Raw genomic sequence first — 23,087 nt, 5'->3', positions numbered from 1 at the left:
TTTTTTTTCCTCTTTTTTTTCTCTCTTTTTTTTTTTTTTTTCAGCCAAGGGATATTTTCAGACATTAGTTCTCACCTCCTTATATTTGTTCCACTTGTAATTTAAATAAGGCCAGAGATAGTGCTCTGTCATCGTTATGCATTCTTTGAGAGGATCCACCTCCACATCTGTTGCCCTCCTTAAATCCATCAGCTAAATTATTGGCTGAGGTTCAGCAGAGTCTATAAGTTTCTCCAAGTAACCCATCAGTTAGCTATTCCCAATTGGTGACCTTAATGTGCCTTGTGGATAAAAAGCTCCAAATATTTCTCTGATTTGAGAAAAATGGGGGTGGGAGTGTGGGGGGTGGGACAGACAGATGACATGACACATGACATGATGTTAATAATCTTTCAGCTGTGAGTAACCATACATTTGCAGAACACTATGAACTTGAGCCTTTTACAATTATATACAGTATCACATATAACTAGTGTTTGTTTCTACATTCTAAGACATCAGCCAATTAGTTGACATCCACAATTAATCCTCCTTTCTCTCTCACCTAGTAAGCATTGAATGAGGTCGGTGCGTACTTGAATTCTCATGTGATTCTTGATTGCATTGTAGAATATGATCAAAAGGTTCTGTTTGAATGTGAATGATTGTGTTGCTTGCTGTACTTGATGGCAATTTACTTAAATATGATACTCTGCAGGAGAGCTTGTTCAAAGAAAAGTCACAACAAGCAGTTTATCATTTCCATGCGAGGTATTTAGGATTATTGCCCTTTGAAAGCCTTCAAAAATATAAAATAGAAGCAGAAAATAATGACAAGAGGACAAGTTAAAGCACTGGTATGACCATACTCTCCATTATGGGTATATGGCAAAAGGTATAAGCCTCACATTAACAATGTAAATACCAAGTAGTGAGCAGACTCCTAGTCTAAGAGAGCACAGAGGTACAGAGGTAGTGTCATTGGTAGTGCAAGGTATTATAAATGTTCCTAGTCTGGCTAAATTCCATACACCAATCTCATCTCATCTCAGCAATTAAATCTTCTCAGCCCTGATGACTTCCAGGAAGACCTGCAGTCTGCAAGCACAAGCCTAAGGACTATAGTCAAACATCTGGTAAATTTACACTGTTACGGTGAGAAAGTGGCATGCAACTTGATTGTCACAGATGAGCTGGTGAAGGATAATGACAAATAAACTAGAGAAGACAAATGCTTCAAAATACTGGTATTTTGGTTAGATCTCTACTAATTCTCCTGCAATTCTCACTTGATTAATAAAATCATCCTTCATGGGAAATTAGTCCATGGATAGTTTATTAGCATTATAATGTCTCACAGGATTAGACTGTGTTCACAACATAACATTTTCCCCTGACTTAACTGGTTGCAGTCCTAAATAGATACATACAGCTTTTGTTGATAATAAAAAAGAAGTTAATGAGTCTCAGTTGGTTACACATTGATATTTCTTTCCTATATCAGTGTTTCTTAGGAGCAGCTTTTTATATTGCTGGGACTTTACTCTCAGCAGAACGGAATGGGAAGGGTGGCATCAGTTTGGTACTTTCTCAAGATTCCCAGAATGATTTCTTCATCTTCAAATGAACAGAACCGTGCAGCCAAACAGTGGTTTTAATTCTGAAAAAAAGAATAATAATAATAATTCAGAAAAAAAAAAAAATCACAGAATCGTCTAGGTTGAAAGAGACCTTGAAGATCACCTAGTCCAACCTGACCTAATACTAACAAGTCCTTCATTAAACCATATATGAATATGAATATGAACAGCACTGTCTTATTTTCAAACAAACTTCTTTTTAGAGACACCTGTCCCAGGTACCATGGAGGGTCCAGATTATGGTTCCCAAAATAGTTCAGTTTTCCTCTGGCTGACTGGCAAATAAAAAGAAGCAAAGCTCCAATTTTACTCTGTCTTTCTTCTCCTCTTCCCCTTATCTGTTTGCTGATAAGAAGAAAAACTGAAGTATGTAGCAGACCAGGAGTGTGTTGTACCTAGATCTAAATGCAAAGTAGATTGAGTAAGGAAGTATTTCTTCAGCTGAATAAGAGAAGCACAGAAAATTTGATCTTTTCCTTCTGTCATAGCTCCTCAGACAGAGCAGCGGTCAGCAATTCTAACTCAATATTTCCTTAAGGTTTGTCCTATCAAAAAGAAAGACCTTTCACAAAGGAAGTTAGAGGAATAAATAAGAGTTAAGTATGAAACTCGTATTTTGTCATCATTTTGGAGTGTCAAATAATAACAGCATAAGTAAAGCCCTGTTAGGTAAGAGTAGAGGTCCATCCAGCTCACACTGTATGTCAAAGACAATGGGACTGTGAGTCTGACATCCATCTGGCAAGTGCCTTGTATTTCTTCAGCAACCACAGCTGTTGAATTAGAGATCTTAGAAGTATGCCACTCCCCAGGTTTCTGTTTATTGATATATTGTCTATGATCTGTTTAATCCTTCTTTGAACCTAGTGATGCTGTTTGTTTCCACAGCTTCCTGTTCCAGAACACTCCAGAAGTCAGGTTAAGTTGTAATGAATAAAAAATCCCTCATAAAGCTGAAAATATCTGGGAAAATAAGCTGGAAATTACACTGATTTTTTAAAACTTCTTTTGAACAATAATCATCAGTCCTGCTAGAAAGTTAAGGACATGCCTAAATGCAGTACTTGGCACACTTGGTCAGGTACCTTCTGTTGACTTGACAGTGGCGCTTCGCTGGTGAGAAAAAACATGGTTAATATTTACATTTGTCTCCGACTGCCCTCCATTAATTTCCAAATTACATGCCATTCTAACAGCTCTTTAGTCCTTAATCTTATAATTTATGACTCTATGATTTGATGAGTATTATTATTTCTGCATATATGAGAGCATAGGTGTATTATATATTTTCAGCATACTTTTCTTTCAAACATTTGTGGTCCAGAAGAATCTGATTTTTTTATTTGTTTCTTTTTTGAGTGTGCAGTGTTTCTGGTGGGTGGAAGCTTGTAGAGCAAGCAAAGATCAGTGGAACCAATACAAGATAGAGCAAGGCAAGAGCAAACTCCACCAAGGGATTGCTGAGATATTCTTGTGAACAACAAAACAAGAACAAAACTTTAGGAGTGCAAAGCAGCTAATCATTTGGCCAGCAGACCATGTCTATGGATAGGAGAACACACTGACAAAAAGATGTTTTGGGAAGGCTAAAATTAGCCAACGAGCTGTAGAAGTAAAGTTAGCAGTGGCTGTGGAAATGTTTCATGTGGCCATTCATTCTAATGTGGCCATTAATTCTAATAATCTCAGTACAAAAAGGGGACTGGAATTTAACCTTAGCAAATTTGTATTTCACTCAGGATGTTGTATTTGGGTGCTACAGGAACACTTAGTACTCCACCCAGCAACATTCCTCAATGGAGACACTAGCTCCACCAGCTCCACCAGCTATGAGGTAAATTAAGGCTGGAGTATCAGATCAGAGTCTCAGCTTTAACTCTCAATTTCCTGGCTTTTTGTGGGTTTTAGGCAGACCCTTAATGTTACTTTAATGTAGGGTTTTTTTGTGGTTTAATATTTCTAAGGGCAGTAAATCATTCCCAGCATATGTAAAAAAGACAAATTTCTCCTGTGGTTAGTGACCACAAAGCAAAACAAGAAACAGAAATGCTCAAGAGTAGGATTCTTGAGAAAAGGTTATAGAGCTTTAAGCCTCCCCTTTGATGTCATACACAGAAAAAAAGAAAGTTCAGTATGGGACTAATACATTCATGAAGCATAGTAGCAAATAAACACAACTTGTGTCCACCATCTCTGCATATCAGTACAAAAAGTTTTTCGTCTGCTGTTAGGAGCATGAGCAAACACTTTGAAACAATGCCTCCACTCCCATATATTCATCCCATAAGAATGAACTGCTGTGGAAAATATGTATACTAACTTGTGGGGAGAAGTCCCCAAACAGGTAAGCAATGAAGATAAGACTACATCAAAAATCTGCTAGTAATTGATTATTTAGCCTTTCTCATGGAGGGGAATGGGAGGTGAGGTGGTCACTGAAATTGCAGTAGAAATCAAGCTGAGAAAAGAGAATTTGTCAGGAGCTTACTGATATTTTCAGATAAAATCCATAAAGTTTAGGAATTCACAATCTCTGTGGTTAGACAATAGCTAGTTTCATTATCCCATATTTGTCTCCTTTAGTAACTATTTTGTCTGCAAGACTTGCAAGGACTGGTTACAGCCCTTGTGGGATGGATGACCACACAGGCATGAAGTCTACTAGACCTGTGAACTCTCTCTTACAGAAGTGACACCTACCACATGCCATCCTTTCCAGCCGTCTCTTTGCAGGTCCCCAGGGCTTGCCTAGCTGACTTGGGGCAGGTGGCCTTGGTAGACCTCCTACCTGTGTCTCAAAGCCAGGTTTGTGTAATGAGAACAAACTATCATAGCTCCAGGAAAGAGCTTATTTTGCTGGGAATAGCACTGTCTCTGTTCCCTTACTTGTTAATGTTTGGGTAAGAAGAGTAAGTGTTGAGAAAACAAGATTGTTTTCAGGAGGCAAGATCTTTGGCAGCACTGACAGACAGATATATTGAGGATTATTCATACCGTCTTTGTTCTGAGCACCATTAAAAAATAAAAAAAAATAAAAAATGGTTGCATCACTCATGGAGCGGATTTCCAAAAACAATTGTTTGCTTCTGACGTGGGAAAGAGAAGCTTTCTGATGGCATTATTTACCTTGCCTGATGTCCAGGGGGACCAAATATACCAACATTAAATTGCAGGACTGAAAATGAACTTGCTGGTTTCTGTCATAACATTTTCAAGGTGGCTGTGGGAAGGTGCAGAAAAGAATGCCAGTAGATCAATAAAGTCTTCAAGGGCAGCTCTGTAGGCCCCTCACTCCATACAGAAGAATTACCAGAAACTGGAGGAGAGATCAGAATGGAGGAAGAGACTGTTTGCACTGTTCTGTCAGGCTTTCCTTTGGAGTTGATTAAAATAAAGCTGTGTTGTGTGTAAGCAGTTAAGAAAACTGCACACTGCCTTAAGATTGCGATCCTTCTTTTCACAGCACAGATATTCTTGACCTTAACAGTAGTCATGGAAAGAAGAGGTTTAAAACATAAAAATATGCGTGGAGTCTCAAATAAACACCAGCTCATATCTCTCAGCTGCAGCTTTTGAGAGAAATATTCTTCTGTTAATACAGCTGTGAGATCTATAGTCTGCATTGGAAAAGGCAAACTCACTATATTTGATGATGTTGCAAAACGTCCAGTTGAGAAAGTTACATAAATATTGCTTCATTGAATTATTGAAGCTTTCCAAGAGAAATGACTAGATTAATTAAAAATTAACAGTTAATTTAAAATTAATTTCATGGACTATTAGCTCCAGTGTTACTAACTGAATCAGACTAGCCATATACTTCTTTTGCTGGAAAGAAGGTAAAGAGGTCACAGTTTCCCTTGCTACATCACAGTTTGCAAAAATTACTCTCTTCATGCTATGACTGGAAGACATATTATTACTGCAGCATCTGGTACAAATTGACTCCACAAATCCCATTCTACTTTGTGAATCCTTTTCCTCATTTGCCTGGAAATCCCTTCTGCCTTTTCAAAAGTCTTCAGTTGCTTGCAGATATTAATATTTTTTTCCCATTCTCTCTTCTTCTCTCTCTTCTCTTCTCTCTTCTCTTCTCTTCTCTTCCTCTTCTCTTCTCTTCTCTTCTCTTCTCTTCTCTCTCTCTTCTCTCTTCTCTTCTCTTCTCTTCTCTTCTCTTCTCTTCTCTTCTCTTCTCTTCTCTTCTCTTTCTCTTCTCTTCTCTTCTCTTTCTCTTCTCTTCTCTTCTCTTCTCTTCTCTTCTCTTCTCTTCTCCTTCTTCTCTTTCCCTCTCTTCTCTTCTCTTCTTTCTCTTCTCTTCTCTTCTCTTCTTCCTCTCCTCTCCTCTCCTCTCCTCTCCTCCTCCTCTCTTCTCCTCTCCTCTCTCTCCTCTCCTCTCTTCTCCTCTCCTCTCTTCTCCTCTCCTCTCTTCTCCTCTCTCTCTTCTCTCTCTTTCTCTTCTCCCTCTCTTCTCTTCTCTCTCTCTTCCTTCTCTTCTCTTTCTCTCTCTTCTCTCTCTTCTCTTCTCTTCTCTTCTCTTCTCTTCTCTTTCTCTTCTTCTTTCTCTTCTCTTCTCTTCTCTTCTCTTCTCTTCTCTTCTCTTCTCTTCTCTTCTCTTCTTCTCTTCTCTCTTCTCTTCTCTTCTCTTCTCTTCTCTTCTCCTTCTCTTCCTTCCACTTCTCTTCTCTTCTCTTCTCTTCTCTTCTCTTCTCTTCTCTTCTCTTCTCTTCTCTTCTCTTCTCTTCTCTTTCTCTCTCTCTCCTCCTTCTCTCCTCTCCTCTCTCTCCTCTCCTCTCTTCTCCTCTCTTCTCTTCTCCTCTCTTCTCTTCTCCTCTCTTCTCTTCTCTCTCTCTTCTCTTCTCCTCTCTTCTCTTCTCCTCTCTTCTCTTCTCCTCTCTTCTCTTCTCCTCTCTTCTCTTCTTCCTCTCTTCTCTTCTCTTCTCTTCTCTTCTCTTCCTCTCTTTCTCTTCTCTTCTCTTCTCTTTCTCTTCTCTTCTCTTCTCTTCTCTCTCTTCTCTTCTCTCTCTTCTCTTCTCTTCTCTTTCTTTCTCTTCTCTTCCTTCTCTTCTCTTCTTGCTCTTCTCTTCTTCTTCTCTCTCTTCTCTCTCCTCTCTCTCCTCTCTTTCTCCTCTCCTCTCTTCTCCTCTTCCTCTCTTCCCTTCCTTCCCTTCCCTTCCTTCCCTTCCCTTCCCTTCCCTTCCTTCCCTTCCTTCCCTTCCCTTCCCTTCCCTTCCCTTCCCTTCCCTTCCCTTCCCTTCCCTTCCCTTCCCTTCCTTCCCTTCCCTTCCTTCCTCCTTCCCTTCCCTTCCCTTCCCTTCCCTTCCCTTCCCTTCCCTTCCCTTCCCTTCCCTTCCCTTCCTTCCCTTCCCTTCCCTTCCCCCTTCCCTTCCCTTCCTCCTTCCCTTCCCTTCCCTTCCCTTCCCTTCCCTTCCCTTCCCTTCCCTTCCCTTCCCTTCCCTTCCCTTCCCTTCCCTTCCCTTCCCTTCCCTTCCCTTCCTTCCCCTTCTCCCTTCCCTTCCCTTCTTCCCTTCCCTTCCCTTCCCTTCCTTCCCTTCCCTTCCCTTCCCTTCCCTTCCCTTCCCTTCCCTTCCCTTCCCTTCCCTTCCCTTCCCTTCCTTCCCTTCCCTTCCCTTCCCTTTCCCTTCCCTTCCCTTCCCTTCCCTTCCCTTCCCTTCCCTTCCCTTCCTTTCCCTTCCCTTCCCTTCCCTTCCCTTCCTTCCCTTCGTAATAATGAAATATTACAAATGTCAGAGGGCAACCATGATTACTATTGCTAATGTAATATTAATATAGAGATATCTAGTTTACACAGATACTTCAGTGATGGGGAATTAAAAGCAAATATTCAAAATGACAGTCACACTCTATTCTGTGGTCCACTATGAACTTTTGTTAAGCCTGCCTGGCTTAAGTCATCTTCATGTTTTATACTAGTGTTATACATAATAATCAATAGTGTGGATGTGTATGTATTCTACAGATTTGTAATGTGTGCGGCTAAAATACTATACATAGAAATAGAGAATTAAATACCTTGTACATAGATAACAACTTCCATTTGATATTCTCAGAATATTTAGAGATCAATGAAGTAAACCTCCTATCATGCAGTAAGGTGTGCAAGTATTACTAATTCTTAAGAACTTGTTAACATTCTGTAGGAACTACAGAAAATGAAAAGTTGGACTACCTCATTTTCCTGTTAATTGTTAAGTGTTTGCTCTTATAGAGCATAACACATATATAACCTTATGGCAGAGTATAATGATAGTATTGGCATTCATCTGGTATGCCTGCATTACTCAGCAATGATGCAGCTGTACATGAATAAGGTAAAAATTCATTAATTAATATCAATAAATCCTTTAAGCTACACTCTAGTACCAGACAAATTTAGAGTGGGAGAAAGAAGGTGTTTAAAAGGCATGGAAAAAAAATTAAAATGTAAAGTTAATTCTTTATACATCAGAGACTAACAAAACTCCTATAAAGCCAAAATGTTCTACTTGCCCCACTTCAAACTACACGGGTCTTCCTGGAACAAAAAGTTGAGAGTCAAGTTGAAGTGATTGTTCTTCTGTCCTCGGCTCTGCTGAGGCTACACCTCAAGTACTGTGTTCAGTTTTTGGGCCCCTCAGTACCAGAAGGACATGAAGGTGCTGGAGCATATTCAGAGAAAGGCAACGAAGCTGGTGAAGGGTCTGGGACACAAGTCCTATGAGGAGCGACTGAGGGAACTGGGGTTGTCTAGTCTGGAGAAAAGGAGGCTCAGGGGAGACCTTATTGCTCTCTATAACTACCTGAAAGGTGTAACAGAGTGGGGGTTGGTGTCCTCTGTCGAGCAATAAACAATAGGACTAGGGAGAATAGCCTCAAGTTTCATCATGGGAGGTTTAGATTGGATGTTAGGAAAATCATTACTGAAAGGGTTGTGAGCCATTGGAAAAGGTTGCCCAGGGAAGTAGTTGAGTCACCATCCCTGATTCAAGAGACATGTAAATGTGGTGCTTAGGGACATAGTTTAGTGGTAGACTTGGCAGTGCTAGGTTAATGGTTGGACTTGATGATCATAGAGGTCTTTTCCAGCCTAAATAATTCTATGATTCAATAACCAGACAATTGTCAATGTCCTTTCCAGATAGACATCACTAACTACCTGCTATTAAGTACCTACCAGTGCTAGGAATAAGAGGTGCATTTGGACAAAAAAAATGTATTTTTTTACTCTCATCTAACTTAAAGCTACCTCTGCTTCAGAGTTATTTTTCAGATTTTTGCTTCAAGAACTGTTTTGTATCAGGATAGGAGAAAAAAGGAAAGCAGCAGCAGAAAATAATTTATTTCACAAGTAAAGCAGGAACAAGTTATCCTAGAGAAAACATTGGTGAGCAGCTTGTTAGTGAGACTATCCAAGAGGGTAAAGAAAGGCTGAGTGCTTAAATGTATAAATATGTTTGAGTTAGATAGACAAATAGGGTATAATTTGCATGTATATTGGTTTAGATACCTTATACATATTTATTCTTCTTAATTAAATTAATGAAAGTAATGGCATGGATGTGTGTTTTTATTTCAACAGATTCTGGTATCTATCATCTGAAACAGTGATCTCACATTTGAAGCTGTCACTGCCAAGAGATGGACTGATGGCAAGTTGTGCTAGAGGAGTCACATTTAACAATAGCAGAAAGGACTTCTCAGAGCGTTCCATGTCAGTGTCCTGCATTCAGCAGATTCAGTTTCTCTTTATCTAACACCTAGTTTGGGATATGCTAAAACAACTCATTAGCAGCCTGCTCCATCGCCCCCAAGAAGTACATAGAAAGACTCCCACAGAGTTGATCCCATTAGAGCAGGCCCTACAAGGAGCATTCCTCTCCTTGATGTTACCAGTGAGTGATACATTGAAGTTATTTTTAACTTTAGAATTTGGGATTTCCCTTCTGTTTCTGCAGGAAAATATTTGGGATTTTTTTACTCTCTTCCCATACTCATGTATATAAAGGAAGATAACTCATTTCAGACAGTAAGAATCTTACTGATAGAAGTATTCTTTTTCCTGTTGACCATATAAATAAATGATAAACACATGTTGTTCTCGCATATTGAAGTTCACTATTACACTACCATTAAGTGGGGCACAGGTAATCACTCCCTGGTCACTGACCTGTTTATATGCTAGTTTTAGAAACTGCCAGGATTAATTGCAGCTTCAGCAGCTTGTGTTGCCTTTGGGGGGTTGGGAGATGTGACACCACACAGCAGTCTTGACTAGCAAATATGAAAATATGTTGCAATTTTCCTCCCAATACCAATACACAGTATCACATTTTTGGTCTTGTAAGTGCTCCCATATGGTAGAGAAATAATTAAATTTTTATTGACTTTTTGGCCTGGCTCCTAAAGATGAATATCCTTCAGATGCTACACATTTGATAGGTTTGAAGTCTGGGGACATTTCTTTTCATTACATGGAAAATATGCATGCAGCAGGACAAAGGCAATCTTTTAGTCTTTCGATATGGTTGTCCAATATAGGATAGGAGAAAGGAGCAAGGTTGCCTTTATTTAAAAGAGCAGACTGTCAAAGCGTCAGTCTTCCTGCTGTCTTATGATTAGGTTCATAGCAACAGGATCAGTGCTGCACAAAACAATAAAAAAATGGATTTGACCCATTGTCATCTACAGGAATCAGGAATATTTGTAAACTGAAATAATGTGGACATAAGTAGAGGGTTCTATTTTCCCATTTCCATTAACCTTACACACAGGTAGCAAGTCCTGTCCCCCCTTCTCATTTAATTTTCCTCTTTCACTCCCCTTCCTTCCTTCCTTCCTTCCTTCCTTCCCCTTCCCCTCCTTCTCCTTCTCCTTCTCCTTCTCCTTCTCCTTCTCCTTCTCCTTCTCCTTCTCCTTCTCCTTCTCCTTCTCCTTCTCCTTCTCCTTCTCCTTCTCCTTCTCCTTCTCCTTCTCCTTCTCCTTCTCCTTCTCCTTCTCCTTCTCCTTCTCCTTCTCCTTCTCCTTCTCCTTCTCCTTCTCCTTCTCCTTCTCCTTTCTTTCTCCTTCTCCTTCTTTCTCCTTCTCCTTCTCCTTCTCCTTCTCCTTCTCCTTCTCCTTCTCCTTCTCCTTCTCCTTCTCCTTCTCCTTCTCCTTCTCCTTCTCCTTCTCCTTCTCCTTCTCCTTCTCCTTCTCCTTCTCCTTCTCCTTCTCCTTCTCCTTCTCCTTCCCCCTCCCCCTTCCCCCTCCCCCTTCCCCCCTCCCTTCCTCTCTTCCTCCACCCCTCCCTTTTGTTGTTTTTATTCCATATGGCATAATTTTATCACAGCAATAAATCTTAGAAAATCAACCTTGCTGGATGACACTAACATTCTGTCAAGGAAGTGATTAGATACCAGTTAGCTGTTCTTGCAATGCTAACTCTAACATGATGATGTTCTTCTCCCTTCATAGTACTATCCAAGCCCAATGTTAGTTGTTTTTGCTGATGCATTCAATTTGGGAGAAGGGCTATTTCAATTTCAGATGGAAAACTTGCCATGTTTCTTAGTGAGATCAAACATCAGAGTCCACCTGCCAAGAAACGCAAGGAAGAAGTCACCACATAGTGAATTTTGGTCTATTTTTATTTCCTGCTGTTCATGAGAACCAGGAATGCAGATCAGGCTCCACCATCCTTTGTGAGGCATGCATTAGCAAGGCTTCCGCTACTTCTTGGAGAGCACCCATCCCCTTGGAGTTGCTGGCCAAATCTTTTGTTCTCTGTGGGCCATTGGTAATTTATCTGTGACTCATCTCTGGCAAGGGAATCCCAAGCCTGTTGGAGTAGCCTGGGAGAGTTCACAGTGATTGATGTGCTCCCAAGATGAGTGCCCCTCTGTTTTCCTGTCTCAAATTCTCACTCCATAGTTGCCCTCTGTCCAGAGAAATCTCTGTAAAGCCTTGTAGTAAAACAGTCTCCAGAGACTCAGCTAGCCAAATGACAAACGGGGCAGAGGACGGTTGACAACCTGAATAAAGTGCAGTGTGAACCAATCTGAAGGAAAGATTTGGAGGGAGAAGTGGGGCTATGCATTCTTGCAGATGGGTAGGGCAAGTTTGGCGTTGCATGGCAGTGAACAGCCTGGATGCTGGAAGGAAGTAGAAACTATTGTAGAAACCGTTTGATCCACTGGCAAATCTCATAAAAAAAAAAAAAAAAAAATGTTTCTTACTGGGCTTGCATCCCATCCTATTACCCCAGAGCAGCTGCTTTCAAGAGCAGGCATAAACTCACCCTGGCTATTGCAAGCACGTTTTCTGCAAGGTGAAAAGTTTGGCATCTGGAAGTGTCAGAAAGGAGCCTTTTGCCATAAATCACACCAAAAAACACTCCAATCTGACAAGTGTCTTGAGACCACTTATAGGTTCACCCCTAAATTCCAATATCAAAGAGCAGCCCCTCAAGCTGTAAACTCCTCTAATATACCAATTCTGACATAAAAAGAAGATTCATTAGTGGGGGAGTTGAACGGAGGGACTGTCCCTGCCACCCCAGGATGCACAGACAGGGCAGGCACACACAGAGCCACAGGATCTCCCTGACAACAGTACTCTGCTCCAGGAGTGAAAGGGCTTTGCTTTCACTTGACTGCAAAACCCATATCTCCTTCCTTCCACCTCTCCCTTTCACTGCCAGGTCCTAGAAGCAGATCCCCACAGGGCAGAGCCAGGAGCTCATGGGCATGAATCTTCTCGCCTCTGCCCATGGGCTGTCCTGGGGCTGAGCCCAGCATGGATAATCAGATATCTCATACCTCATTCTGAAGGATAAGGATAATGATTTTTTTTTTTTCGCTCTTTCCTTAGCACGCAACATTTCTTCTTTCACCAGAAAAGAAAAAGATGTGACACCTCTGCCCTCGGGATAGTCATCAGTGGTCGTGAACCCCCAGTATTTTTTTTTCCTGCTGAAACACTTCCATAAATAAAACAGGCCTCCATAAAACAGCAGGAAAACCCCACTCCCAGGGAGACTCCTCGAAGGCAGTGGGAATGGAGGACAGTGTCCGAAAGGTAGGGATAGGCAGCTGCCCCCCACTTGCGCACACAGACAGCTGTCTCTGCCCGGCCTGCTTCTCCCAGTGATTTATGAAGCCCTTTGATCAGAAGCGAGTTTTAATTGCCTGAACTGCAGAATCTGACACGTGCTTCATCAAGTCAAACGCTGAGCCTCTTCCCCACGCCCCGCTTCTCTCTTCCTTGGATTCAATCCCGGCAGGATTTAGGAGCCCACCAACCCCCTAGCCCCATCCTGCAAGCTAACTGCCCACCGGCTCAATATCCAACAGAGGGAAAGGAAGTAGCAAACAAGAAAGGCCCCCCCTCTAAACCCTTCAGTGCCCGAAGCTCCCGCCGGACTCCCAGCCCACCCACCCCCAGCCCTCAAGGAGCGGCCCCGGAGAGGGGATCGGCGGAGACTCCCCCCTGCTGCGGCCCCGGGACTCTCCGGGAGGGGAGGACCCTGGGGACCCCCCCGCCGCCGGAGCCGGTGCCAGTGCCCCGCGGGGAGCGGGTATCACCTTACTTCAGGGCAGGCAGGAGAAAGGCGAGTGTCAGGCACTGTCAGGTATTAATAGGACTATTTTTCCCCATTAAAAGCATGCCTGTGAGCAAAAGGGGGTTTCTTTCATGTTTCCCCCCACTAATACTCCGGCAGAACTCCTGAAACGCAGGAATTTCCAAAATCAAAGGCATAATCCTTGTCCTTCTGTCCATTTCCCCTCTCTGCCACACACGCTACGCTCCAAACCGCTTTAACTGTCATTATCCTCAGCACAGATGCCTGTTTAAATTCTTGATTCAAGCCGGAGGACATTTAATAGCTGACTGGATTAAATATTGCAGACTCCAGCCCAGAATCTCTTTGAAAATACAGGTCGAGGACTATGCCTAAATTCGCTGGATGAAAACTGATCTATGATATATGTTTTAAGTTCAGATCTGAGGAAGGGGGAAGGGAGTCTGTTCTGGATCTGGTTTATATTGGTGCAAAAACCTTGAAGTTGAAAGGTGTTCCAGGATGCTTGGAGAGGGAGAAAGAGAGAGAAAGTGAGAGGGTGGAAAAGAGGGGAGGGAGGAGAGGAAGGAGGGAGAACAGAAAGAGAGAGAGAGAAAGAACAGGAAAGAGAAAAAAAAATAAAAGAAATAAAAGGAAATAAAAAGAAAATAAAGAAATGAAAGGGAAAAAAAAGAAAAAGAAAAATGATAAAGAGAGAGACAAGAAAAAGAAAGAAAGAGAAAGAAAGAAAGAAGAAAGAAAGAAAGAAAGAAAGAAAGAAAGAAAGAAAGAAAGAAAGAAAGAAAGAAAGAAAGAAAGAAAGAAAGAAAAAGAAAGAAAGAAAGAAAGAAAGAAAGAAAGAAAGAAAGAAAGAAAGAAAGAAAGAAAGAAAGAAAGAAAGAAAGAAAGAAAGAAAGAAAGAAAGAGAAAGAAAGAAAGAAAGAAAGAAAGAAAGAAAGAAAGAAAGAAAGAAGAAAGAAAGAAAATTAATTAGCTAGTCTATTTGGGAAATGGATATATTTTCCATCGCAAGTAATTAAATATGAAACTCAGCAAAGCACTTTGAAAGTGCTGAGGTTCCGTGGAGGAATTAGCCGCCTGTTTGAAATTAACACTAATTTGGCTCCTACATCAACAACCCCTCTGTAGACAGCATCTCACTCAGTCACTAAACATGTTTGATAGCTCCAGGGTTCAGAAGTGAGTGTGCGTGCATGCGTGCATACGTTTGTGCGTGTCTGTGTGTCCAGAACATGTACACTTTCACACGCGAAGAAAAGCCATACTCTTTCTCGAATTCTGAGACAAATGTAGAAACCATTCTCCCGTATTTCTCTACATTATATTATAGACTGCAGAATAAATCGGCTTTTGCTGAAAATTATGCTATCAGCTAAATCCATCATTTCTCGCATTGATGGGTAAGAAAAAAAAAAGGGAACTCCAGTTAGTCTTTTATTTAAGACAACAACAAACTTGTATTTGCATTCACTTTAAAAGTCTTTACAAGCTCACGTGTTTGGAACTCAAAGAGAATAAATCTACATTAAGAATCCCTAGGGATTTTTAGACTGATGCTATAGACTGTAGCACCTCAATCTAGTTATCCGCATTATATAAGCCTGCATTGTCATTCTCAAAACTAGTGTGCGTAATGTCAGCTGTTTTGCCTTTGAAAACGTTTGCATTAAAATAAAATTAAAATAAATTAAATTAAATTAATTTTTTAAAAGGCTGAATTAATTTCTGTCTGGCGAAGTTCAGTGAGAACTTGTGTGTTATTTAAAGAAGATACCTGTTGTTAAAGCCTCCACCACCATTCAGAAATAAATATGAAAACGTAGTTAGACACCCGCTTGTATAAATACACTCGCAGAAACAAGCAGGGCGTATTTGCAGCTCATCGAAATGCCTTGGGAGCAAAAAGCCCAGAACCCAGGCAGGTGCCTTTAGAAGTCCGAGACCCCCCCAGCCTTCCCCCCGCTCCAGCCCGTGTCCTTTTTCTTGGCGGTGGCTGCGTCTGGGTGCCCTGCGCTTCCTGCAGGCTGGTGGCTTGCAGGGGCACTGCCCCCCTACCTGCCGCCCTGCAGCGACAGCGGTAACCGCGGGCACCGCCGAGCTTTCAAACTGCAATACCAGGGGACCTCCGGGGCTATAGCGGTAACCGTACGCAGAGGACAGAAGAGCTGAGCGAGCCCCGCTGAGGACAGCTTCTCGGTTCCCGGAGCCGCGGCGCTGCCTCTCCCTGTGCCCCTATCCCCGATCCTTGCGCCCCGCTCCGGGTGCGGGACCGGGACCACGGGCAGAGCCGGAGGGGCTCGGGGCTGCCGGCCCAGGCTCGCCTTCACTGCTCCAAGCAGTCGCTACCCGCCTTCAAAAAGAAGGCAATTGATTAGTCTCAGTTTCTCCTCCCAGCAGAGATCCGATACTTTCCGTGGGATCAAACGGCCCCGAGACTAAAAGAGGGGGGTCGATGGACAGGAAAGAAGGAAAGGGTTGGGGGGCAGAAGAAGAATAAAAAGGAGAGAGAAATAAAGAGAGAGGGGAAGAGAAAGAGAGAAAGAGAGAAAGAGAGAAAGAGAGAAAGAGAGAAAGAGAAGGAAGGAGAGAAAGAGAGAGAAAGAGAGAGAGAAAAAAAAAGAGTAAGAGAGAAAGAGGGAGAGAGAGAGGGGGAAAGAACGAAGGCAGGAAGGAAGGCAGGAAGGAAGGAAGGAGAGAAAGAGAGAGAGAGAGAAAGAAAGAAAAAGAAAGAAAGAAAGAAAGAAAGAAAGAAAGAAAGAAAGAAAGAAAGAAAGAAAGAAAGAAAGAAAGAAAGAAAGAAAGAAAGAAAGAAAGAAAGAAAGAAAGAAAGAAAGAAAGAAAGAAAGAAAGAAAGAAAGAAAGAAAGAAAGAAAGAAAGAAAGAAAGAAAGAAAGAAAGAAAGAAAGAAGGGTGGAGGAAGGAAGGAAGGAAGGAAGGAAGGAAGGAAGGAAGGAAGGAAGGAAGGAAGGAAGGAAGGAAGGAAGGAAGGACTGTTTCCTTTTCACCAAACAAACAAACAATTAAAAATGTCGGTCTAAACAGAACCCACATACTCTGCATATATGCATAAATACACACATATATAAAATGGCATGAGAGATTTATGCTTGATTTTCTGAGAGCCCTTCTCTTCCCAGTATTTACAAGGCGGGGCTCCATTTGCAAGTTGTACATCTGTTCCCTTCACGTGACATTTTCATAAAAGCTCTAACATCTGGTCAAAATAAACCTCCTTCAGGTACCTGCTTAACTTTTCACATGTCAAAATCCCTTCCCCTCTGAAGCTCCCCTTTCCCCCACGGCTGCGGCGGTGTGGATTGCTCCTCTTTTGACTGCTTGTCAGGAGGACTCTGCCTCGTTCGTCCCAAACAGAACAAAGCAACCCCAAACGTGATGGGGCGACCCCGACCCTTCCTGAGAGCATCATAACCCCCCCACCTCCCCGTCCCAGCTCCAGGTTTCCCCGCATTTGTAGGGCACAGTCGGTCTGTCCCACCGCAGCATTGCGCGTCGGGATTTCTGCATTGCAGCGGGCAGGATTTGCAGCAGCCCCCAAGTAAAGCCTCGATCTTGCTCGAGCTGAGACTTTGCACGAACACTGGTAAAGTTAGATGGTGAGACCCTAATTGTCCAAACCCGATTCCGTTATTATTTCAGCCCTTATTAACTGCTACCGTTATCATTAAAGTCGAGTTGGTTTCCGTGTCAGGATAATTTTGGAGTGAAACGCGTCCTCTGTTGCCCGTGTCCACACAGGGCACAAGAGAATTTTCCTAAAGTTCCTGTAAATTTAATGCCACCTCCTTGTGAAAGTAGCGGGGATGTAGCGGCTACCCCTGGCAAGAAGGCTACCTAAATAACAGGGGCTGGAGGCTCCTAAGCGGGCTGAGAACGGGAATTGCTGGGAGGACGGCGGCGTTCCTCTCGACCTTAATATTTTGTTTTGTTATGCTTTTTGTTTTGCGTTTTGCTTTACATTTTTGGACGGGTGTTATCATTATCGTTATGTTTCCGGAGCTTTATTGTCCCCGCTCTGTAAAGCCCGCAATCTTTATCACTTTATAAATGGCCGGCTCTTTGCTCTTTTTTTTTTTTAAAAAAAAAAAAAAAGGAAAGGGGGACTTTTGTACAAGTGATTTTAACCTGCTCCACCTTCAAGTGACCTGCCAAATGCTCCTTCTTATTTTATAGACATCTGGGAATTCCATACATGCCTTAAACTCCAATTACACACCTTCTTCAAAGGACACGTGCTTTGATTTGCCAAGAACATTAAGTGGACTGAAGCCGAAAGAAGTTGGTGCAGAAGTTAATGTAAAATACATCCTGTGCCATGTTTACTGCGGGCAGGTTATGTTGTGCAGCAAATAAAACAAGTCCCGGTGGCGTACGGGTGCCTGCGCCTCGTTTTGCGCCTTAGCCACCCGGATCCCCCGGTGGGGAGGCCCGGGCTCTCCCTCTCCAGCACCCGAAGATGCCAATTTTCGGCGGGGCAGGTGAAGGCAGCGCCGTGTGAGCAGGGCAGAGGTAGCCCCCGAGCCGGGGGGAGCCAAACAGGGGGCTTCTGATGGGTTCTACTCTGGTAGAGGAGCCCCTTCCCCGACAGCCGCTCCCGGGGGCGCCGACCCCGCCGTTGCCGGCCGCAGGTGGCAGGTGCCCGCCGCAGGTGAGCCCCTCTCCCCCGGCTCTTCCCCTGGCGTTTCCGTTATTTTCGTGCCCCCCCCATCCCCCCCGCTCCCCTACCTTCCCCACCGCGCGTTTTGTTTGTTTTGCTTAAAATTACAGATGCAGGGCAAACCGCCTGACATCATACGAGAGGGGGACAAGCGCGCACTTTGAAGGGCTCCTGGGCAGGACTTCAAGTGAAATCATACGCCTGGGAGGAACCCGATACCGGCCTGGAGAAAGCAGCGGGGCGGCCCCTGCCAAACCGAGGAATGTGCGAGGGCCCGCGGCCGGCGCCCCCCGCCCGCCGCCCCGCAGGATGCGCAGCGCCCAGCACCCGCCGCGGCCCCGTTCCGCGGGGTTCTGCCGGGCTCCGCGCCCGCGCAAGGTCCGCGGTTGGGCTCCGCCGGCTTCGGTGGAGCGGCCGGGGCCGTGTTGGGGCAGCGAGAGAGCTGCCTGGACCCGTATTTCTTCTCCGAGGGGGTTTCATTAGTCGCGAGGAACCAGGTAGGGCTGATGCCTCGGAGGAAGAAGTAAAATCAATCAGGGCTTCCACGGGCAGAGTTAGTTTTCTGATTGCACGAGGGTTTCAAATTCCCAGAAGACGAATTAATATACATATAGATATATTTTTTTTTTCCCTTCGGTAAACCCGACTCTGACTTAATCGCTTTTGGCTTAAACCCTGGGAGCACCGGGCCTCTGCAGTGCCCAGTCCCAACGCAGGAAAGGTCACATTTGTATTTTTAAATCAGGATTATCTCCTCTTTATGATTTTTTAATGAAGCCGAGGTAGCGTTTCGCAGCCGGGAAAGGAAAGCAGCGGCGGGGCTGCTCAGGGAGGGCTCTGGAGCCCGCAGGGACCCGGCTGGGGGGACCCAGTGATGGTGCGGGGAGACCCGCATGGGCCCCACGGGCAGGAGTTGGGCCTTTTTCTCACCCGGGTGTTTCAGCTGGCCGGTGAGGGCGAGCACAGGCTGGGCCAGAAGCGCTGGTTGCGACAGGGTCAATCGGGTTTGAGTTCACCATGCGGAGTTGCTCCGGATTTCTCCGCCCGCTTCGAAGGGCGAGCAGAGCTTGGCCCGTGGCTTTTAAAACGCACTTGATTCCTCGGTTATATTTCGCAGGTATCCCCATCCCCAAAACGCGACTTCCCCTCAACATCAAGCAGCTCAGCTCGTTTCTTCCCCGACGTCTTTCCCTCCAAACCGTGCAGCCACCCCTCGCTTTCCCCGGTGCGATTTGTCTCCCCAAAAGGAACAAGGGAAACCAGCCCACACCTTAGCAGCCCCCAAACCCAGAGTCGGCTCCCCTTGCCCCTTGCTCTTGCTGCAGTCAGATTCCCGCGGACAAGGCATTACCTCCTGTTCGGCAGCCGGGGCGCAGCTCAGCGGGGTTTTTCGGGAGGCGCTGAGCGAGGGGCAGCGGGGGCCGGGGGCGGCGGGGAGGGCAGCGCCCCCCCGGGGGCTCGCCCCGCTTCCCTTCCTCTCTGGTGTGGAGGGCCGCGACCACCAGGGTCCCCATCCAATTTCCAAGTCCTCGCTAATCCGGCAGTGCAAACAAGCGCTGCGGGCTCTCTACTGTAAACATTGCGCACTGGCCTAAAATATGCACGATATTAAATTCATAATACCGTTATGTCAGCAATAGGCGGTAATATGGGGATATGGAAACAAAAACACGCAGGCAATAAAGTCAACTCAACCTGGGCTATGCAAACAGGCTCTGTTTTGCAAAAACACCCCATCCTATTTACCCTAGACACTGGCTGAAGCCCGGCGGCAGAGGCCCTGGCACCGCCGGGACTCTGCTCAGCCCCGGGGCCGGGCGCCCCTGCGCACCCGCGGAGCCTCCGCAGGCGCGGAGGGGCAGGAGGCAAGGGGAGCCGGCATGGAGAGGCTACGAAGCGAAGGGATGAGCAAGCGACAGCAGAAACTGAATCAGCTGTCCTGTTTAAAGGTCAGGGGTGGGATTTTATTTTATTTTATTTTATTTTTTGGTTAGAGCAACTTCCCTTTTCACCTTCCTCCCGAGCCCTCAGATCTGGAGGTTTCCTCTCTCTTACAACGGGGGTCTCGCCGCATGCTGGGACCCTGAGGAAGGTATGGTGAGAAGAAAGAGAGGCAACATGCGCCCTGCGTGTAGAAAAGGAGAAGAGGGCGGGTTAGCGTGTCCTCCGTGCATCGCACAAGGCAAATGCGATCTCTGGTCTATATATTATATAAAACCCTGGAGAGCAGAGCAGTCAAACATCACTTCCACCGGAAAACCCCACTCGCTAGACACTTCCCTGTTTCAGACTCGCTTTCTCTCTCTTTGCCTGTGGCTGTCCGAATCCCTGTTTAAAACTGATGCCTCTTCTTAAGGGTTATCAGCAAAAACGCCGGGGGCCGGGGAGCTCGGCTCCCTCAGCACTGGGGGTGGAGGGTATAGGGCGAGAGGGACAGACAGGAGAGACAGACAGACAGCCAGGAGAGAGGGACAGAGGAGGGAGGACACCGTGCCCCCAAGTCCAGCGAGCCTCAGCGCAGAATAATAAAGCTGTCTCAATAAATAACGTGCCTGTGTCTGTCAGTAGCGCGTTTATTTGCGTTTTTCGCCTGGTTTGTTTGTACTAGTGCCCCCTCTCTCTTGGGTGTCTTTACAGCTCAACAAGCAGGTATTTATCTCCAGTTCCAACCTCGAGTTCTCAGAGAGACCAAACTTTAAGGTTATTAAAATTTCAATCATATTTATTTATTGCAGAAAAATAATATACAATGATATTTACAAAACAATCATAAAAATAGGAATGCATTTAGACACCGGATCTATTTGCATTTTAACATGGGTCATCAATAAATAAATAAAATGTTTATTTTTTTCTCAGAGGAAAAATAATAATAATAAAAAAGTTAGGAACCGGGTATATAACAGCTTGAGCCCAGCTTATTCCCCCCTAAAAAAAAAAAAAAAAAAAAAAAAAAAAAGTTTTCATCTCTACAGGGATATTTTTGGTTGGTTGGTTTCATTCAAGAATGAAGAAAGTCCACAATAATGTATTTCCTTTCATCAGTGGCTCATAGGCACGACCTCTTGGGAATGCATGCAAAAAAAAAAAAAAATAAAAAAAAATAAAAAAGATAAATTCCAACATTCTTCGTCAAAATTAAAAAATAAAATAAAATCGAACGAGTCAGACTTATATCAGAATGCAGAGATGTGTGGATTGTACCGACGCCCAACGTGCAGTCACTGTCCAAAGCCCTTGTCTCTTTCTCTTTCCTTAAGTGCTCCCCACGCCCTGCTTTCAATTTGGATATTGCTCTTCTAATTTCCAAGAAATCCTTGGTACAATTATTATTTTTTTTAGACAAGAACAACAACAACAACAAAAAAGGTATCCAACTTCAGAGTCTCTAGATTGTCCATTTTCTCCTTCTGTGGGAACAATGTCATCTGCAAAAACCCAGAGAGGGCGGAAAACTCGTTACTGACATGCAAGATAGACCCAGCAGTACCTCCGCCGGCCTGGCTCCGTGAACACTCGCTCTGTGCTCGGCAGAAGGAGGGCGAAGCGGGTGTCCCCGCCGGGCAGACACTCCGGGGGAGCCGGGCCGCGGATTCCCTTCGAAACACGGGCCGACAAGCGGCCCGGCAAGCCCCGCCGGCTCCGTTCGCAGCGGTTGGTGAGGAAGGGACCTCTCCAGGCCGGCCCCATCCGGCCCCACACCCGCGACCGCAGTCCACCCCCGCCGGCAGCGCCCCGACACGCGTGGGCCCCGCGGAGCGCCCCCGGGGACGGGAGGCGGGTGGGTGGGGGGACTTGGGGGGGGTGCAGGGGGCGTCTCCGCGGCTCCAGCGGCCCTGCTTGCAGCCGGCCTGGAAGCCAGGAGAGGAGGTTCAAGATCTCGCCACGCGTGGCCGGCCCACGGCGCAGTCACCCCCTTTAATCCCCCCATTTTCGGGGTCCCTGCCTTACCTAGGGCTCCTGCCGGGGGGATGCGGGTGGGGGACGCCGCCTGCTAGTGGGATGCGGACATGGACCAGGCGCCCTCCATCCTCCACACCGAGAAGGCGTAGCTGAGCCGCTCGTGGGCCACATAGCTGCAGCTTGCCATCTTGGAGTCCAGCTCGTCGCTCTGTAGGACCTGGTAGAGGAAGTCGATGTACCTGGCCGCCAGCTTGAGGGTCTGGATCTTGCTCAGCTTGTCCGAGGGCAGCGTGGGGATGATCTTCCGCAGGGCGGCGAACGCCTCGTTCAGCGACTGCGTGCGCTGCCGCTCCCGCACGTTGGCCATGACCCGCTGGGTCTGCAGCTCCTCGTACGACTGGGGGCTGCCGCCGCCGCTGCTGCTGCCGCCGCCGCCCCCGCCGCCCCCGGCTGCCCCGCACTTCTTGCCCCGCTTGCCTTGCGCCGGGCTGCACGGCTCGTCCGCGGCCCCGACGGCGCTGCGGCGGCTGGAGCGCCGCTTGCGCCCCCCTCTCTTGGCGTTGGGCAGCTGCTGCCGGTCCGGCTCCTCTTCGCTGTTGCTCAAGCTGTCGTCGGCGGGGGAGACTGGCGAGTTCGACTCGTCCTGCTGCATCATCTCTGGGGGGGAGACGCGAGAAGCGGGCCGGGAAGGGGGGGGAGGGCAGGGAGGAGAGGGGGGCACCTAACCCGCCAGCTCCCCCTTGGTCGGCTGCTTCGCTGGCCTGCGAGGAGAAGGAGGAGGAGGGAGGGAGGGAGGGAGGACCTCACTTTGGGGGGAGGGGGGATGGCATCGGGATCCAAGAGGAGAAAAAAAAAATAACACGCACGCCAACCAAAAAATTAAAAAAAAAAAAATCAAAAAATCCCTCCCGATCCCTCCTTGGAGCCCCTTCGAGGTGTCTGGGATTGGGAGAAAGTTGAAGACTTGGAGGTTCTTATAGCTCCTGCTGGCGGAAAGTTTGGGGGCAGCAGTGTCATTGGCCTGACGTGGAGAGGAGGGACTTTTGCTGAGTTTTATAGGAAAGTTTCCGCTTCCCCCCCTCCCCGCCCTCCCCCAATTATTTTTTTTCAAGCCATTCACAAGTGATCTGGCCTCACCCCCCCCACACCCTACCCCCCCCGCGACACTCATCCATCCTTACCCCAGCCCCATTCTCGGCTTCCCTCTCCGCGGTTTCTCCCTCCGGCTCCCTTGGTTCGCACTCGGGTTTTTGGGGGGGTGCTGAGGCCGTGTTGGGGTGGGGGGGATAAGGGGGTACCCGTGCACATCGTGGCGGGGGCTGCCGAGGGGGCGGCT

At 45.9% G+C, this 23,087-nt stretch overlaps 1 protein-coding gene across 3 annotated transcripts; it reads right to left on the bottom strand.

Annotated features, from left to right (window-relative positions):
• Positions 1 to 1,621: 1,621 nt before the first annotated feature.
• TWIST1 (twist family bHLH transcription factor 1) lies at positions 1,622 to 22,843 on the bottom strand. 3 transcript variants are annotated; one of them, XM_072033559.1, is made up of 2 exons: positions 21,800 to 22,843; positions 1,622 to 1,639 (listed from the first exon to the last, which is right to left on the bottom strand). In XM_072033559.1, exon 1 carries the CDS (start codon positions 22,404 to 22,406, stop codon positions 21,843 to 21,845), a length of 564 nt encoding a protein of 187 aa, XP_071889660.1. In that variant the 5' UTR covers positions 22,407 to 22,843; the 3' UTR covers positions 1,622 to 1,639; positions 21,800 to 21,842. The 3 variants fall into 3 exon arrangements, with proteins under 3 accessions (XP_071889660.1, XP_027306708.2, XP_027306707.2); XM_027450907.3 differs by lacking the exon at positions 1,622 to 1,639 and adding an exon at positions 20,543 to 21,699 and having other exon boundaries at positions 21,800 to 22,842; XM_027450906.3 differs by lacking the exon at positions 1,622 to 1,639 and adding an exon at positions 20,543 to 21,276 and having other exon boundaries at positions 21,800 to 22,840.
• Positions 22,844 to 23,087: the final 244 nt, after the last annotated feature.

Source organism: Anas platyrhynchos, chromosome 2 (assembly GCF_047663525.1).
Source record: "Anas platyrhynchos isolate ZD024472 breed Pekin duck chromosome 2, IASCAAS_PekinDuck_T2T, whole genome shotgun sequence".
NCBI classification, from domain to species: Eukaryota; Metazoa; Chordata; class Aves; order Anseriformes; family Anatidae; genus Anas; species Anas platyrhynchos.
The sequence above is the reverse complement of the archived record's forward strand: the minus strand, read 5'-3'. Positions and strand labels throughout refer to the sequence as shown.

Excerpts from the sequence above, each read along its gene's own strand:
- TWIST1 (XM_072033559.1), bottom strand. The coding sequence starts at position 22,406 with ATGATGCAGCAGGACGAGTCGAACTCGCCAGTCTCCCCCGCCGACGAC.